A 16,341-nucleotide genomic window follows, 5' to 3' on the forward strand; every position below is an offset into this window, starting at 1 on the left:
GAGCCAAAGGCAGACACTTAACGAGTGAGCCACCCAGGCGCCCCTCTACTCTCCATTCTTTATCAGTGAAATTATCATCAGTGGAATAGCCTCCCTGACTCTGGACAAAAAGGAATCACATGACCTCTCTTTACCGTGAAATGGCAATGGTGGAGTCCCCTTTCCTCAGCCCTTTGATGGTGGCGAAGACCTCCAGATGTTCCCTCGCAGTCAGGGTGGGCCAGAGCACGTTCTCCTGAGGACAATATCCCAGGAAGTTGACTGTGTTGTCTGCCTGATGATCCCAAACTGAACCACATCCTTTCAGTTCTACCTAAGAAAGTAAACCAGTTTTAGAAACACATGTAGCCTTTTCTCCAATCTCACACTCAAGAACTGACATGTAGCTACTAAATACCTAAATTTTCTGAGCATCACAGAAACATTATATGAGTGAAATCTTATGGTATTTGTCTTGCTCTGACTTCTTTCACTTAGCATTATACCCTTTATAATCTATGTTGTTGCAAGTGATAGAAATATTGAAATCATTATATTGTACATCTGAAAGTAATATAACACTGTATGTTAATTGTACTTCAATAAAAATTCTTAATTAAAAAGATAAATACACAAAAATTAAAAAGCTAAAACAATAAGTATGATAGAAATTCATATTTATTATAGAAAACTATTTAAATTACTAAAGGTAGAGTCTTACAAAGATATAACCTATATTTATCATGAAATGTCTATTTTGTGAATGAAAATCATTGTGTCATTTCTTACTACCTCTCCAGCTGTTGGCTTCGTGATCCCAGAAATCATTCTAATAGATGAGCTTTTACCAGCGCCGTTGGGTCCTAGCAATCCCAAAATTTCACCTGAAAGAGAATCACTGGATTATCAATCTGGGAAGTGAATTATCCTAAACCTGTTTCTTCAAACCTTTTGAGATATGTACACCCCTCAGTACTATTTTGAAATTTTTAACATATATGTAATCCATTTCACCAAACCATGTTCTCTAACTCCCATAATTATATGAAATATTAGTGAAAAGCTTATGGATTTGATGTCAATAAGTCCTTTGTTTTCCAGATTACTTTTTCAGTTAAAAATGGGCCAGATTCTTTTTGGTAGTAGATGGCTGATGTGCTCAGTACATGTTTAAGTGATTCCTAAACTTGGGAAGTCAGGGACATTTTCTCCATCCCAAATTCCCCCACCTGCATCCAAGCCACCATCATCTTTCATCTGAACTGATATAAACTTAGCCTCTTGTCTGCCACCCAAATTTACAAACAATAGCCAATGTGTCAATTTATTCAAAACTTAAATGGTAACAAAAAGCTAGCTAAAAACCCTCCGGTGGCATTCCACTAATTTGATATAAAAATCTAAACCCTTTGCTGTATTTCACAAGGCGGGACCCAATCTGGCCCTGCTCCCCTCTTGGGACTTCCTCCCTTCACCTGTAGATGCATCCACTGCCTCTTCACGCCTCGATCATTCCAAAGGCAGCCCCAGCTCTGAGTTCCTGCCCTCGCTCTTCTCTCTGTCTGGGTGTCCTTATCTCTGCGTGCTCACATAGATGGAGACCCTTCTCATCACTCAGGTCATGTCTTAAATGTTACTGCTCCAGAAAGGTTTTCCCGAACCCTAAGTGAATGCAGCCCCAAGTCACTCATGTCATTCTACACATTTGAATGCCCCACACAGAACTTGCTTCTGTGATACCTGACACTTTTCTTGATAAGATATTTTTGGTTTTTGACCCTCTCTTAGGAGGTAAAATCCATGAGGACAGGGACTTTCCTATTTCTGTCATGATTATATTCCAGAACACAAAGCAGTCCCTGGCATACTCAAGAAATATATGTTGAATGAAGGAATGCATGCATGCATGCATGCTTCAGCAAGTACAATGATGCCTATAACAGAGATGTTCAGTGGGTATTTCTGAAATAATGGTGAATAAAATTAAGTGATTCTTCCAAACCTTTTTTAACACAGAAGGAGATATTTCTTGCTGCTATTTTCTTCTTCCTCTTTGAGAAGCAACTTTTCTTCTGACCTGCATACTCTTTGTGTAGACAGCTAGCAATTATGACAGGTTTCTGGAATAGAGGACAGTGTGATTTTCCTCTTAACCTTCAGGGACTTTATGTTCCTATGTTCTCATTACTGAAAATTTTCTTACTCTATATCATAAAACAAAGTATATTTTATTTTTATTTTTTAAATTAAAAAAAAAAGACTTATTCATTTATTTTGAGACAGAGAGAGAGAGAGCACACTGGGAGGGGCAGAAGGAGCGGGAGAATCTGAACTAGACTCCCCACTGAGCGTGGAGCCCAACACAGGGCTTGATCCCACCACCCTGAGAACATGACCTGAGCCAAAATCAAGAGTCAGATGCTTAATGGACTGAGCCACCCAGGTGCTCCAAAACGAAGTATATGTTAAACTGACAGTAATCTATACTGCTTGTTTCAAATATAACCTGCATTCACTGATGTCAACAATATCTCTAAGTCTCTTAAATCTATCTTCTAAAATAAAACAGTATGGGGCGCCTGGTTGACTCAGTCAGTTAAGTGTCTGCCTTTGGCTCAGGTCATGATCCCGGGGTCCTGGGATCAAGCCTCGCGTCAGGCTCCCTGCTCAGCAGAGAGCCTGCTTCTCCCTCTCCCTCTGCTTGATGCTCTGCCTACTTGTGCTCTCTCTCTCTGTCTCTCTGTCAAATAAATAAATAAAATCTTTTAAAAAATAATAAAATAAAGTAAAACAGTATAGGGGCACCTGGGTGGCTCAGTCGGTTAAGCATCTACCTTCGGCTCAGGTCATGATCCTGGGGTCCTGGGATGGAGCCCGACATTGGGCTCTCTGCTCAGCAGGAGTCTGTTTCTCCCTCTGCCTCTGTCCCTACGCCCTGCTTGTGCCCACTCACTCTCTCTCTCTTTCTCTTGCAAATAAATATATAAAATCTTAAAAAAATAAAATAAAACAGTACAGCTTCATGGAAACTGGCTCATTGCCTTCCCAGAAAGGTCTAGCCTCATGGGCACATCACAACATCTAAGCCAGACAAAAGAATAACCCTTCAAATCTTAATCCCCATTCAGCATTTTTAACAAATCTCACATAAATTCTCCAACTCATGAAATTTTTGGTTTTGAAATTAGAGCTCTACTTATCAAAGCCCATTTTCCTCTAAAGAACAATAAAACCATTGTGTTCAGTGTGTTCCTTTGAGCTTCCAGGATACTCCAAAGAAGTGCCTCCATATTTAAGAATTATGAAAATACAGCAAGCTCCAAACTTTCGAAATGAAAACCAGCATATCGACCTCTCTTCTTGATAGTTCTTGAATATAGGTCCATTAACATCCACTTTGTCACTTGCTTTTCTTTCTTTCTTTTTATATTTTTATTCATTTGAGAGAGAGTGAGCGAGAGAGAGAGCACAAGCGGGGGGAGCAGCAGAGGGAGGAGAAGCAGGCTCTCCGCCAAGCAGGGAGCCCGACGTGGGGCTTGACCCCAGGACTCCAGGATCATGACCTGAGCCGAAGGCAGACGCCCAACAGACTGAGCCCCCCCGTGCCCATGTCACTTGCTTTCCTACCTCGTCTGTGTGTGAAATGGTCAGGGCAGCTGCTACTTTTTGCCTTTCTGCTTTAATATCTTCATCCTCATCGACAGGTTCTTCAGGATTAGGTCGAGCACCTCTACTTTGGGGGTAAATTCTGTGGAGAAAATGAAATGTAGGACATAGGGTTTTTTAGTTAGTGAGGATATCCCCCACATCAGCTTCTCTGTGGTTTTACCATCCTTTCTCTCCATACGCTGGTGATGGTAATGGCCCTGTGAATACTGCTTCTGCTTTTACCAAGAATTCCCATCCCCAACACAGGATCCCTTTCTCGTTATTGTCATTCTTCCTCGTTAGACTCTTTGACCCTGACAAATGTGCTGGCAACTACTGCTGCTTCTTTAAAAACCAGGGTCACCTACATTTTGTCTCTTGACTCTGAGCCCATCTTAATCACACAGACATTTGCCCTCAGCATCTTTTCTGTTTGCCCCTCCGACAGCCCCTATATAATGTCCACCTTATGGAACACTCTGAACTATGGTAGGTTGCTCGACCACTTCCGTCCTATCTCCTCTGTTCAAGGATGTGTGAGCATCTTAGATGGGAAAATGGCATATTTGGGTGTTCATTAAATTTCTGTGGAACTGAAAACCTCCCTCCACTGGTTCGTGGCAGAACTCTGACTGAGAGTCCTATTTCCAGGCAGTCAGCCAGCAGCAATCCATGGATCATCATGAAAATCAGCATGCTGCTTACGTCATAAATATCAATCCACATGAACAGGTCAGTAGTGCAGCCCACTATGGAGGAACGTTAAAATATGATATTAAGTTCGAAATTAAGTTTTATCCCAACCTGAAAACAGGATCCTTTCGCATTATTTTCTTTCCACATTTTGTTTCCATGCATCTTAGGATAAAAACAAATATCAAAGCCTGCAAGTAAGGCTAGGAGCAAAGAAAAACAGTTATATATAGGCATAAGTTCACAAATATTACTTAAACATCTGCATGAAATTGGTGGTCTTTGTCTTCAAGTAAAATACATGGGAAACATTTTTACAAATCAGGGGAGAAATCCAGCTGTACAATGACAATCCAGTTTAGTGGCACCTCTCTCCTTTCTTCTCACAATCCACATCCTGTCTGTCAACAAATTCTATCTGCTCTACCTTCAAAATTACCCAGAACCCAACTTCCCGCCCCTGCCTGTGCTGCTGCCACCCAGGTCCAGGCCATCATACTTTCCCATTATAATACTGCAACACCTTGTTACCTGGTCTCCTTCCTCTTCTCCCTGTGCCCCAAACACCTATTCTCAATACCATCACTAGAAGTACTCTTTTAAAAAATAAGTCTGATCATATTGTTTTGCTTAAAACCCCCCAATGACTCCTCGGTGACTCAGAGAAAAGTTAAAGTTCTTATAGTGACCGAGACTGCTCTTTGTAGCCCCCTCTGTACACCCTGCACTGGACCCTGTGACTTCCATGATCTCCTCTTGTACCACTCTCCCCTTGGTCACTCGGCCACCACCACACTGGCCTCCTGGCTGACCCTGGAACAAGCCAGCATCACCTGTGCCCCTCCTACTAGAAAGTTCTTCCCCAAGTTATCCCTGTAGCTTGCCTCCTTGCCTCCCTCAGATCTTTACTTCTCAATCAGGCTTTTCCTGACCACCCATCTGACACGATATATATTATCTATTTAATTTATTATTGGTCTCCTTCCACCACAATTTAAATGCCACAGGGGCAGGCCCTTCTGTCCATATTTGCTCCTATGCCTAGAAAAGTAGAGACACATTGTATTCAGAGCCAGTAGCTTTCTTCAGCTTAAATATACCAATATAATCATTTTTCCCTTTCATTTTTATTATTCAACTTTGTCCTTTTTATCTTTAATTCAAAGGATTTCAGTTATATTGCACCTATATTTCTTACAAGCTCTCTCAAATTTGGAGGTGGCAATAAACAGGATAAATAAACATGAAAAATTAATTTTATATTACACTCTGGACCTACACAGTCCACGCGTGCCCATAAAAAGTAACTTGTGATTTGGAATCATATCTGAATTGTCTTATTCTGAGAGTATATTAAAAGTGCTTTCAAAGTTGGCACACATCAGACAAACCAAATAGTTATGATAGTAAATGCTAACTATCCAAAAAAAAAAAAAATAGGTGGACAGGTAGAAAGGCCTTCTTACTATTAGGCATACTAGAAGATCAGCTCCGCTTGGGTCATATCTGTGGTCTGGGTATTTTGGTTGGTGCTCGTAAGCTCTCTGCAAAGACAAAAAGAAAAACAGCTGAGTGCAAGTTCATCAGCTTTATGATTTGCATTTAGATAATATGGAATTCCACATATTACATACTTCCTTCATTAAGTGTGATTCCCCTGTGTGCACTGGTGACAAGCAATTCCCTGCAGAAAAGAAAGGGGACCCCCACTCAATGCTGTCTCCTGGTGAACAGGTAACCTGTGTCTGTTCTTCTTTTCCAATTTTTTTCTTTAATGTTTTGGTTTAAGGTTTGCCTCAAGTCTACTGAAAGCATAGCGGAGAGAGGAGCCTGCATTGTGACAAATAATAGGGGTTGACAATATTTGTCCTAAATGTCCCTCAACAGCCTTTTCAGGGCCCCTTCCTACCCAGGTGGTGACTTGCCCACCAAAATAATTAGTCCCATCATGTTACTCTTTCTTCATCAATCATTGCATTCAGAAAGTAACTCATTCCTCCTAAACAATGTATGACAGATCTAGGTTAATGTAGTTCACTTTGTAGGTCTGCTTATATCCTAGGAAAGAAATGCTTTAAGCAAAGGAATGAGTCTCCAGTTGAGAATTCTAAGTGTTGCTCAATCAATGGAAAAGTGCTTTTGCAGACAGAAGGCTTTCGCAAGTTCCCAAGAACACAAATGATTAGGGCAGCTTTTTCTACTTTCTTTGCAGTATCATCCAGGATGATGCGGGGCTCTAAAGAGTATGCTCCTGTCTGAGCTCTTGGGCTCATCCCATCGTACACGTCTTTCCATTTGAATCCAACCTTCTTTAATGCCTCCTGGTCTCTCCTGCTTCACTGCCTTCACTTCTTTCCAGAGAACATGCTTACCTTCTGCCCCACTCTCCAGCTAATTAATTCTGACTCATTCTTCAGGATTCTGTTTAACAGCATTGCTTCCCCCCCTGCCAAGAATTCTCTCTCTAGATTGTGTCAGCTATGCTTTGGACCCTGCCCTTGGCACTCTGCCCTTCTTCTTTGGATCCTTTAGGCCCTTTTGCATTGACTTGAGCTCTTCAACTCCACCAAGCTCTGTGGAAGGATGGACTGTGCTGTCTTGTTCATCAGGTGTCACCAATGACCAGCACAGTGACTAACACAGAATACTGTTTAATATATATTTGTGAACAAATAAATGGTATTGTATATGATTTTATCCTCACAATGGATAATGAATACCCATTAAACTAGGCAACATTTTTTCAATCTGGAATTAGTTTTGAATAGCATTTGACAATGCTTATGTTTTGCATAGGGCATATGGTAAAGCTTTTTAAACAGCTTTATTGAGATTAATTTTTCATGCCATAAAAATCACTCATTTTAAGCATACAATTCAAAGATTTTTAGTAAATTTACAGAGTTGGGAGAACATCACCACAATTCAACTTAATAACATTTCTATCACCCCAAAGAGATACCTCATATGCATTTGTGGTCAATCCCCATTCCCACTCCAACCCCAGGAAACCACTAGCCTGCGTTCTATCTTTATAGATTCGGGGCTAAGCACTTTAATAGGCTACGTATTCAGAATTAACGACACGGTTGGTAATATTTCTTACCTGTGCCAAAAAAGCTAGAAATCCACCCATGGTGGTTGAGGGAACTAAAACCATGGTAGAAATCAAGGTAGGCAAGTTGAAGTGAATCAGCATAATGTCAAACATGATGATTGAGGCCTACAAGGCAAGTTAAAACATATCGCATGTCAGACATATGCAGTCGACTGATATTAGGTAAATTTTTAAGACGTAGGTGGTCTCATCATATACATCAGAATTTTCCCACATACAGATTCACCACTTTCAGAGGGATAAGGGAAGTGAGGGGTTTTTGTTAATGAGAATAAATGTGACCTTTGGCTACCCAACAGAAAAATTTTAGATAAAAATCTGGAGATTAAGGTGAATGTTAAAGTGACCAGGTAGACTTTCTGACAGTGCATTCATTAAGTGTAATCTAAGACAAGAGGATAAAGAGAGAAATTTACCTTTATATTACTAAGGTAACAATATTGTGAATGTATAAAAACCTGTATAGGATGGAAAGCTAGACAGGTGGTTATTTTAAAAAGTCCATACTGCCTCCCACTTAGACTAAAGCTTTCTAAATGTCATCCCTGCTCCATTTCTTCCCCATTCCAAACAAATAATTTTATCGAGACTGTGCATTTTGATTGCAATGGATTTATTTTCTTTTAAAATACTGGTAAATGTGGGATGGGGGATAAAGATAATTTTTCATTGTTCTGTTTTAAGGATCAGTTTATCAGTCAGCAAGTATGTGTTGAGCACTGTATTGAACTTTTGCTTGATCTTACTAATGTATGAATTATAATAAAAACACTAAGAATTATAACTACTAAATTCACTGAATATTACACAAAACACCAGGCATTAAGAATTTAGCATGCACTGTTTGCTTTAATCCCAACAACTCCATAATGTGGTCATTCTTACTATCCCTTCCTTCCATATGAGAAATCTACGGTTCAGAGAAACAAATAACATCCTCAAGACCAGTTAGTGAGTGACAAAGTTGGAATTCAAAACCCTACGTGCGTGTGATTCCTAAGTCTTTAGGTTAGAAGGCTATACTGTTTTGTGGGATTGTTATGCAGGGGAATGTTGTGTGACTACTAAGTGAACTTACAGTTTGGGGGAAATGTGTAATCTACAAACAAAAAACAATTGTGAATAAAACCAGTAACTTGTAATCAAGTGTTCAGTAAGAGCACAATAAGCATTTTAGATGGCAAGTCCAAAAAATTTTTCTCATTTTGGAACCACCACGATTTCTCCGCAAAGGTTTTGCGTGATTATCCACGTTTACGTTATTTCTCTCCTCTTGGTTTCCATGACATCACATGTGTCTAATTTTTCTCCCAGCTCCTTATTTTTGATAACTACAAGTCTATTGGTCCACTTAGCTAACTTCTCTTACTCTACCAAGCCTCCAAGTTTCTTCTTTTGTGAGTTGTTTTTTCCTTCTTTCTCATCCACTGGAACAAGAGAGGATTGCAAACTGCACAAAGGAAACATGCTATCGCTCAGCATGCTAATATCCACTACCATACCCCACCATAGGCTGAAAGGTACTTCCGTATTAGACAAGGGCCTAAGATACCCATGAAGGACCACACCCCGTGGGCTAGGAGAGTCCACTGGACTCTAGAAACAAATTAACAGCTGAGTGTGGCTTCACTCAGTGATGAGGGGACTTTAGTATACTTTCCTTACAAATTTACCCAAGATCACAAAAGGGCAACTGCACTTACCATCATCTGATACATTTTGATATATGATCTGGGAATCCTAAGACTAGCATAGTTTAAATTGATACAAACTGCATGATGAAAGGTCAATTATCACAGTACATATCCTCAACACATATTTTAAATGAAATTATAAGTTCTTTGTATCAGGCATAAAATTATTGCAAACTGCTTGAGGTCTCCGTGAAGATGTATAATTCAGCCCACTCAAATCAAGATGTTGATCAACATAAACTTTAAAATAGTATTGTCAACCATCCTACTATCTCATATTTTTTTGACATCAGGAATGACATAAGGTCTGAGACCTCAGTTTTATTCTTGAATCATCACTGATTTTTACGTGGCCTTAAATGAATTCCTGAATTTTTTCCCCTCTATAAAATTGGGTGAATTATGGGGGCGACTGCATGGCTCAGTCCTTAAGCGTCTGCCTTCATTTCAATATTCCATAAATATGTAGCTTTTCAGTGGTATAAAAATGCAATAGACAAGGACACTGAAATAGATATACATGTGAAAGAAAAAGGGAAAATAATTAGAAATTATAAATGTGTATTATACTGTAACATTTCCCAAGCCAAAGGTGATTATATTTAATGTTACACTGAAAGTTACTCATCTCTCTATGTTTGTATATGTACTTACAATGTAGAAGCAAAATGACCAAAGGCCACTATTTTTTCTCCACTTGCGAAAAATAAATGATATCACATATGTCAAGAAGACAAGTGAAGCTGCATAACCGAGCCCAAATACAACCTGAAAATAATACAAATAATCAAAGTCAAACACTGAAGTATTAACGGAAAGAAAAATTAAATTACAAATATTTTTAAATATCTTATTTCAGGGGTGCCTGGCTGGCTCAGTCGGTTAAGCATCTGACTTTGGCTCAGGTCATGATCTCAGGGTCCTGGCATCAGGCACCCTGCTCAGCGGGGAGTCTGCTTCTCCCTCTCTCTCTGCCCCTCCCCCTGCTCGTGCTCTCTTTCAAAAAAATAAAAATCTTTAAAAAAAAATCTTATTGCACGTGCATTTTGAACTTTTTTTGTTTTAGTTTATGACAAAATAAGTATGAAAACATCTTGCTTATACAAAATATCAAATGTTATAATTTATCATGAATTACTTTATAAGATACTGTCTATATAATGTGTTACTTACCAAACCAAACAAAATTCGACTTGTGATATAAATCTCCGTTATGTTGGCTATGTAAAAAATTAAATACATTGAAAGGAGAAGAAAAATGAAGACGCTAATATCCACCAGTGCCTGCCCACACCAGTAGGCAGAAGGGTAGAGGCCTGAAATCCATAGCTGGGACTTAGCTCTCTTCTGATGAGAAAACACAGGATATACATAGATTCAGTTAAAATCCAAATCCAAAACAAACACATTGGGAGAGATTTTAAGATAAATATAATCAAATCATTTTAAATCTTCTAATAATTTAATTATGTATATATTATTTGGAATCTGAGGTCTAAAGAGCCAACGATGGCCATTGTGAAAATGAGTATTATTTTATTTTATATGTTTGATTCCTCACATAACTTTAACTCACGCATAATGAATAGAAAAGCAGACCTCATAATAATCAAGGCATAAACTTCCTTCAAAAGAGATATTATTCTGTGACCTGAAGGACAATAAATTATTCATTATCCAAATATGTTATGGGGGTTACTGGCTCAGAATAGTGAAGGATGACTTATCTAAATCTGATTTAACTGTTTTGCCTTGGATAACAGACACGATCAAGTACAGATATAACCAAAAATTTTATTTGCCACAGTAGAAAGGGGATTTAAGTCTAACATCTGGTCCTCAATTTAAATATCAATGATTTCTTATTTTTCACTAGGAAATAATGTCAAAAGTTGTATCATAGCCCTTTTACAAGTTTAGATTAATTTGAAATCCTGTAAAATTATTGCATGTTTCCCGCAATTTTGAAGTAAAAAATATTTTGTGTTTTTAGAAGTAAAGTTTCTGACTTGATAGAAATAATGCTTAACTACACTATCTAAATTAGACATATGCTTTCTATGTCTTTCTCACAGGAAAACATTTTGAACACATAGCATTTAAAACACAATTACTGGAGTCCTTGAAGTTTCTCTTTTTTTCCCCCTTCTCTTACTTTGTAATCGCTGATACTGCTCATGGAGATGTAAGGTGAAATGCTGCACACAACCCAAAACAAGAACATGGAACCTTCTGGCAGTCCAGTCCAGAAGAAGATATAATTCTGTAAATATAAAAGGTACTTTAAACTTCTGAATATTTTAAAAATTGAAACAAATACCAATGTGGTGTTATCACACTGACTGATTTGAGCATGTTGAGCCACCCTTGAGGCCCAGGAATAAATCCCATGTGATTGTGGTGAATAATCCTTTTAATGTACTGTTCGATCCTATTAGCTAGTATCTTGGTGAGAATTTTTGCATCCATGCTCATCAGGGATATTGACCTGTAATTCTCCTTTTGGGTGGGGTCTTTGTCTGGTTTGGGGATCAAGGTAATGCTGGCCTCATAGAAAGAATATGGAAGTTTTCCTTCCATTTCTAGTTTTTGAAACAGTTTCAGAAGAATAGGTATTAATTCTTTTTATAGCAGACACATGAAAAAATGCTCAACATCACTTGGCATCAGGGAAATACAAATTAAAACCACAATGAGATACCACCTCACACCAGTCAGCATGGCTAAAATTAACAACTAAGGAAACAACAGATGTTGGTGAGGATGTGGAGAAAGGGGAACCCTCCTACACTGTTGGTGGGAATGCAAGCTGGTGCAGCCACTTTGGAAAACAGTATGGAGGTTCCTCAAAAAGTTAAAAATAGAGCTGCCCTACGACCCAGCAATTGGGTCATAGGTATTTATATACCAATAAATCCTAGGTATTTATCCAAAGGATCAAAACATAGTGATTTGAAGAGGTACATGCACCCCAGTGTTTATAGCAGCAACGCCCACAATAGCCAAACTATGGAAAGAGCCCAGATGTCCATCGACAGATGAATGGATAGAGAAGATGTGGTATATATGGTAAACAATGGAATGTTACACAGCCATCAGAAAGAATGACATCTTGCCATTTGCCATAATGTGGGTGAAACTAGCGGGTATTATGGTAAGCGAAATAAGTCAGAGAAAAACTACCATATGATTTCACTCATATGTGGAATTTAAGAAACAAAACAGATGAACATAGGGAAAGGGAAGGAAAAATAATTAAGAGGAAAACAGAGAGGGAGGCAAACCATAAGAGACTCTTAACTAAAGGAAACAAACTGAGGGTTGCTGGAGGGGAGGTGGGTGGGGGAGGAGGGGTAATTAGGCGATGAATATTAAGGAGGGCGCTTGATGGAATGAGCACTGGGTGTTATATGCCACTGATGACTCACTAAATTCTACCTCTAAAACTAATAAAAAAATTAAAATTGAAATTAAAAAATTAAACAAATACTAATTATCATTAACATACACTTTTTAAAGTATTAAAAAATATAGTATTTTTTATAGTACTTTATAGTATTATACTATAGTATTATACTATTTTACAGTATTAAAAAATAAAAATAAAAGTGTATGCCTTATTTCAGCAACATCTATGCATGAATGTGGGAAGGATGTGTGACAACTCCTAGAAAAAAAAAGAGAAGTAAAATATCACTTAGGACCCACTTCAGGGTATATATCGAAAAGAACTGAAAGCAGAGTCTCAAAGAGATATCTTCCCACACATGTTCATAGGAGCACTAATCATAATAGCCAAGAGGTGGAAGCAATCCAAATGTCCGTCAACAGATAAAGAGGTAAACAAGACATGGTATATACATACAGTGGAATATTATTCAGCCTCTAGAAGGAAGGAAATCCTGTTACGTGTTGCAACATGGATGAATTTCAAGGACATTATTCTAAGGAAAATAAGCCAGTCACAAAAAACCAAATACTATATGACTGTCCTTATATGAGGTATCAAAAGTACTTAAATTAACAGAAACAGAAGGTGGGATGATGGTTGCCGGGGGCTGGGGACAAGGGACAAGGCCGTTTTAGTTTTGCAAGATGAAAAAATGTAAGAGATCTGTTTCACAATAATGTGAATATGCTTGACACTATTGAACTGTACACTTAAAAATGGTCAAGATAGTGAATTTTATGTCATGTGCTTTGGCCACAGTGCAAAAAATAATAATTTGGGACTTACGATCCCGGAGAAACAGATCACTCAGGCCCGAGCAGCATGTCTTTCTCAGCTAACCTTGTTACAGATATGTGAAGCCATCAGCAGCTGGTCGGATATATTTGGAAGCAAAAGAGCTAAAAAGAAAACTGGATGCCACCAAGCTTGCGGGGAAGGAGACAACTTTGAATCACCATCCCCAAATCCGTGTCTGCCTGAGGCTGGGCCCATGCTTAGGTACAGGACTGCGTCTTGGATATAATCACAGTCCAGCAGTGCAGTAGCCTGTCTCAAAGTAATCCTACAGTTCTCAAGCTTTACTTAAGGCTTTAGAGGCTATAAGGATCAATTTGAATGTTTCGCCAGGTACAAAAATCCATTACTGCCTTCATAGAAATGGCTGAGAGAAGAAAGGTTTGTGCCATTCGGGATGCCTAAGAGAGTAACTGGGATCCAACTTTATTTGATCCTGAGTAAACAAGTAATGACATGAGAAAACTAAAGGACCAAGAGTGGATAACATCTGTGTCTTTCTACTGCCAGTTGGTTCTACTTTCTGGAGAGTTCCCTTCAGACTCCCCTACCCTTGCGCTGTCCCAGCTCTCACGGTCAGTGGGGGCTTCAACTCAATGGTGCATGTGTCCATCGCTGACCACTCAAGTATAATCTGTCCATTTGCTCTTGCTCGTCCCTCCAGCATCACAAATGCGGGAAAGCCAAAACTGAATTCAACCCCTTTGTCACAAAATGGGCTTCCCTTTTTGATGGCTCCATTTCTAATCCTATGTACTGCTCTTCCAGTCTCCTGATTTAAAACAGTTTGAGTCAGCTTTAAGAGATCCCTCTTGAATATCAGGGTCTAACCATAAAACCATTACTACCTTCAGGACTTCAAATAGAAAATACTCATGCAAGGGCTACATGTGTGGGAAGATAAGAGAAGCCAACAAGGATGAAGCAAGAAGACACTGTCACTTCTGGGCCGGGGGGGGGGGGTGCGGCAGGGGAGGCACAAAGGGAGGAAGCAATGTGCCTGGAGCCCAGGCTGCAGGATTCTCCTGCTCTCCTGGCTCCCACTACTGCTTCCTGTCATCTAAATCCAGGCTATAGCCAGCTGACAAAAACCCTGAAGACGCAGCCCATGTGCATCAGATACCCATACAATGCACACAACTAGGGGTGGGTGAAGAAATTAACCAGAAGGCATACAGCCCGAGAACTGGCAAATTCTCCTTCATATCAATCTACTACCCATTTAGTCGATGAATGGTCCACCAACAAATTAGATTAGACTTACAAGATTCTAAAGCTGTTTTACAAGTGTTCTTGATTTCCAATTCAGTGTACACACACACACACACACACACACACACACACAGAGCCACATTCACACTCTCTCCAATACACTTCTGCAATCAAGTCTGTATCTTTGCAGAAGATTCTCTAGAAGACTATGACATAATATTGAAAAGTATTCCCCCCGGGGCGCCTGGGTGGCTCAGTCGTTAAGCGTCTGCCTTCGGCTCAGGTCATGATCCCAGGGTCCTGGGATCGAGCCCCGCATCAGGCTCCCTGCTCCACAGGAAGCCTGCTACTCCCTCTGCTTGTGTTCCCTCTCTCGCTGTGTCTCTCTCTGTCAAATAAATAAATAAAATCTTTAAAAAAAAAAAAAAAAAGAAAAGTATTCCCCCCATGAGCATTCTTTGATAAAACCAAGGGGAAAAATCATATTTTGTTAGATATAATGTTTAAAATGTTAGGACAAAAAAATTTTTAGGATTAACAATCAATGATGAATATTTAAAAGCTACGGAGGGAAAATGTAGATTGCTTGCCAAATTCTTAATTGTTTAGAATGAGTAAATCCAATACTTACAAAAGGATATGGGCTTCTCTCAATTCGAATATTTTGTGTACAATTAAACATTCGAAGTAGCCCATTGCTAATAATATTCACAAGAATAGGAAAACAGTGCAGTCTCAAGGTATTGCATGCAACTGAAAATCTGTAATCCTTTGAATAAAACAAAAACAAATAAAATGATGTTAATTCTATGTCATTAAAGAAGAAAAAGTTTTTATATTAAAATCCCAGTAGTGCCACACTCTGTGATCATCCTCAAGTTAACTGACCTTTCTGAGCTTCAGCTTCCTCATCTGTGAAAGGGGATAATAAATTGGTTGTATAGCCAGCAATATGATTTTTTCTTAGTATTACTAATTTTAGATCGTTTTGTCCTCATTTTGCTGATGAGGAAATTTCAAATAACTGAATATAAAAGTAGCCCCGATAAGGAGACACAGTCAGTTTATAGTGAGCAAGCAAAGGAGCTCTGACTTCCTGGGTAGGAGATAAGCACAGGGTGCATAAAATATTCACGGTTACACTGCCAGTGAGCCATTTTTATGCTTTCTAAGACAATGTTTATATTCTTTATGTTTATGAAAATGTTTATGCATTTATCAAGAGGGTCAGTATGGTTTAAATATTCTATTGGTTCAGGTAATAAATATGTTAGATTAGTAACAAAGCAATTGCCAAGCAATGCAGTTTCCTACAGTTGGCACAAAGAGATTACTTTTTTTTTTTGAGTTGAAGTATAGTTGACAGACAATGCTACATTAGTTTCACATGTGCAACCGACTAAGACTGCATTTTTTACCATGTACTTAGTTTAGATGGAACTGGATTCAATGACATACCTTACAAAGCTTTTGTTTTGGTTTTTATTTTCCTTGTAGCCAGAAACAATGAGGTAGTTCATTTCATGTGGGCTCCCAGCTTTTCACTGGCTTTTAAGTAAGACTCAGGGTTTTATTTTCATTTAGGATGTATTTTCAATAGTCTTGTACCTGGAACAATCTCTTCCCCTTGGACTCTTTTGCCAAAATTGAAACAAGCTAACAGTAGACTGAAAACACTTTTCTCTCAGAGATTTCATGTGACGTTTATAGTATTTAATGTATATTCTCAATACAGTTGCCCCTGGAACAAC

General features: G+C 38.8%; 1 protein-coding gene across 3 annotated transcripts in view; it reads right to left on the bottom strand.

Annotated features, from left to right (window-relative positions):
• ABCA6 (ATP binding cassette subfamily A member 6) overlaps positions 1 to 16,341 on the bottom strand; it is a 73,192-nt gene that overhangs the window by 7,478 nt on the left and 49,373 nt on the right. For 2 of the 3 annotated variants that reach the window (XM_027626115.2, XM_027626116.2), the window contains 11 exons: positions 15,222 to 15,359; positions 11,288 to 11,395; positions 10,306 to 10,479; positions 9,787 to 9,900; positions 7,427 to 7,543; positions 5,787 to 5,864; positions 4,432 to 4,523; positions 3,607 to 3,727; positions 1,982 to 2,099; positions 772 to 863; positions 135 to 313 (listed from right to left, as the gene is read on the bottom strand). In XM_027626115.2, coding sequence (XP_027481916.1) covers positions 135 to 313; positions 772 to 863; positions 1,982 to 2,099; positions 3,607 to 3,727; positions 4,432 to 4,523; positions 5,787 to 5,864; positions 7,427 to 7,543; positions 9,787 to 9,900; positions 10,306 to 10,479; positions 11,288 to 11,395; positions 15,222 to 15,359 — 1,331 coding nt within the window. The remainder of the gene's footprint in view (positions 1 to 134; positions 314 to 771; positions 864 to 1,981; positions 2,100 to 3,606; positions 3,728 to 4,431; positions 4,524 to 5,786; positions 5,865 to 7,426; positions 7,544 to 9,786; positions 9,901 to 10,305; positions 10,480 to 11,287; positions 11,396 to 15,221; positions 15,360 to 16,341) is intronic. The other variant, XM_027626117.2, reaches the window with a different exon arrangement.

This window comes from Zalophus californianus, chromosome 16 (genome assembly GCF_009762305.2).
Source record: "Zalophus californianus isolate mZalCal1 chromosome 16, mZalCal1.pri.v2, whole genome shotgun sequence".
Classification (NCBI taxonomy): Eukaryota; Metazoa; Chordata; class Mammalia; order Carnivora; family Otariidae; genus Zalophus; species Zalophus californianus.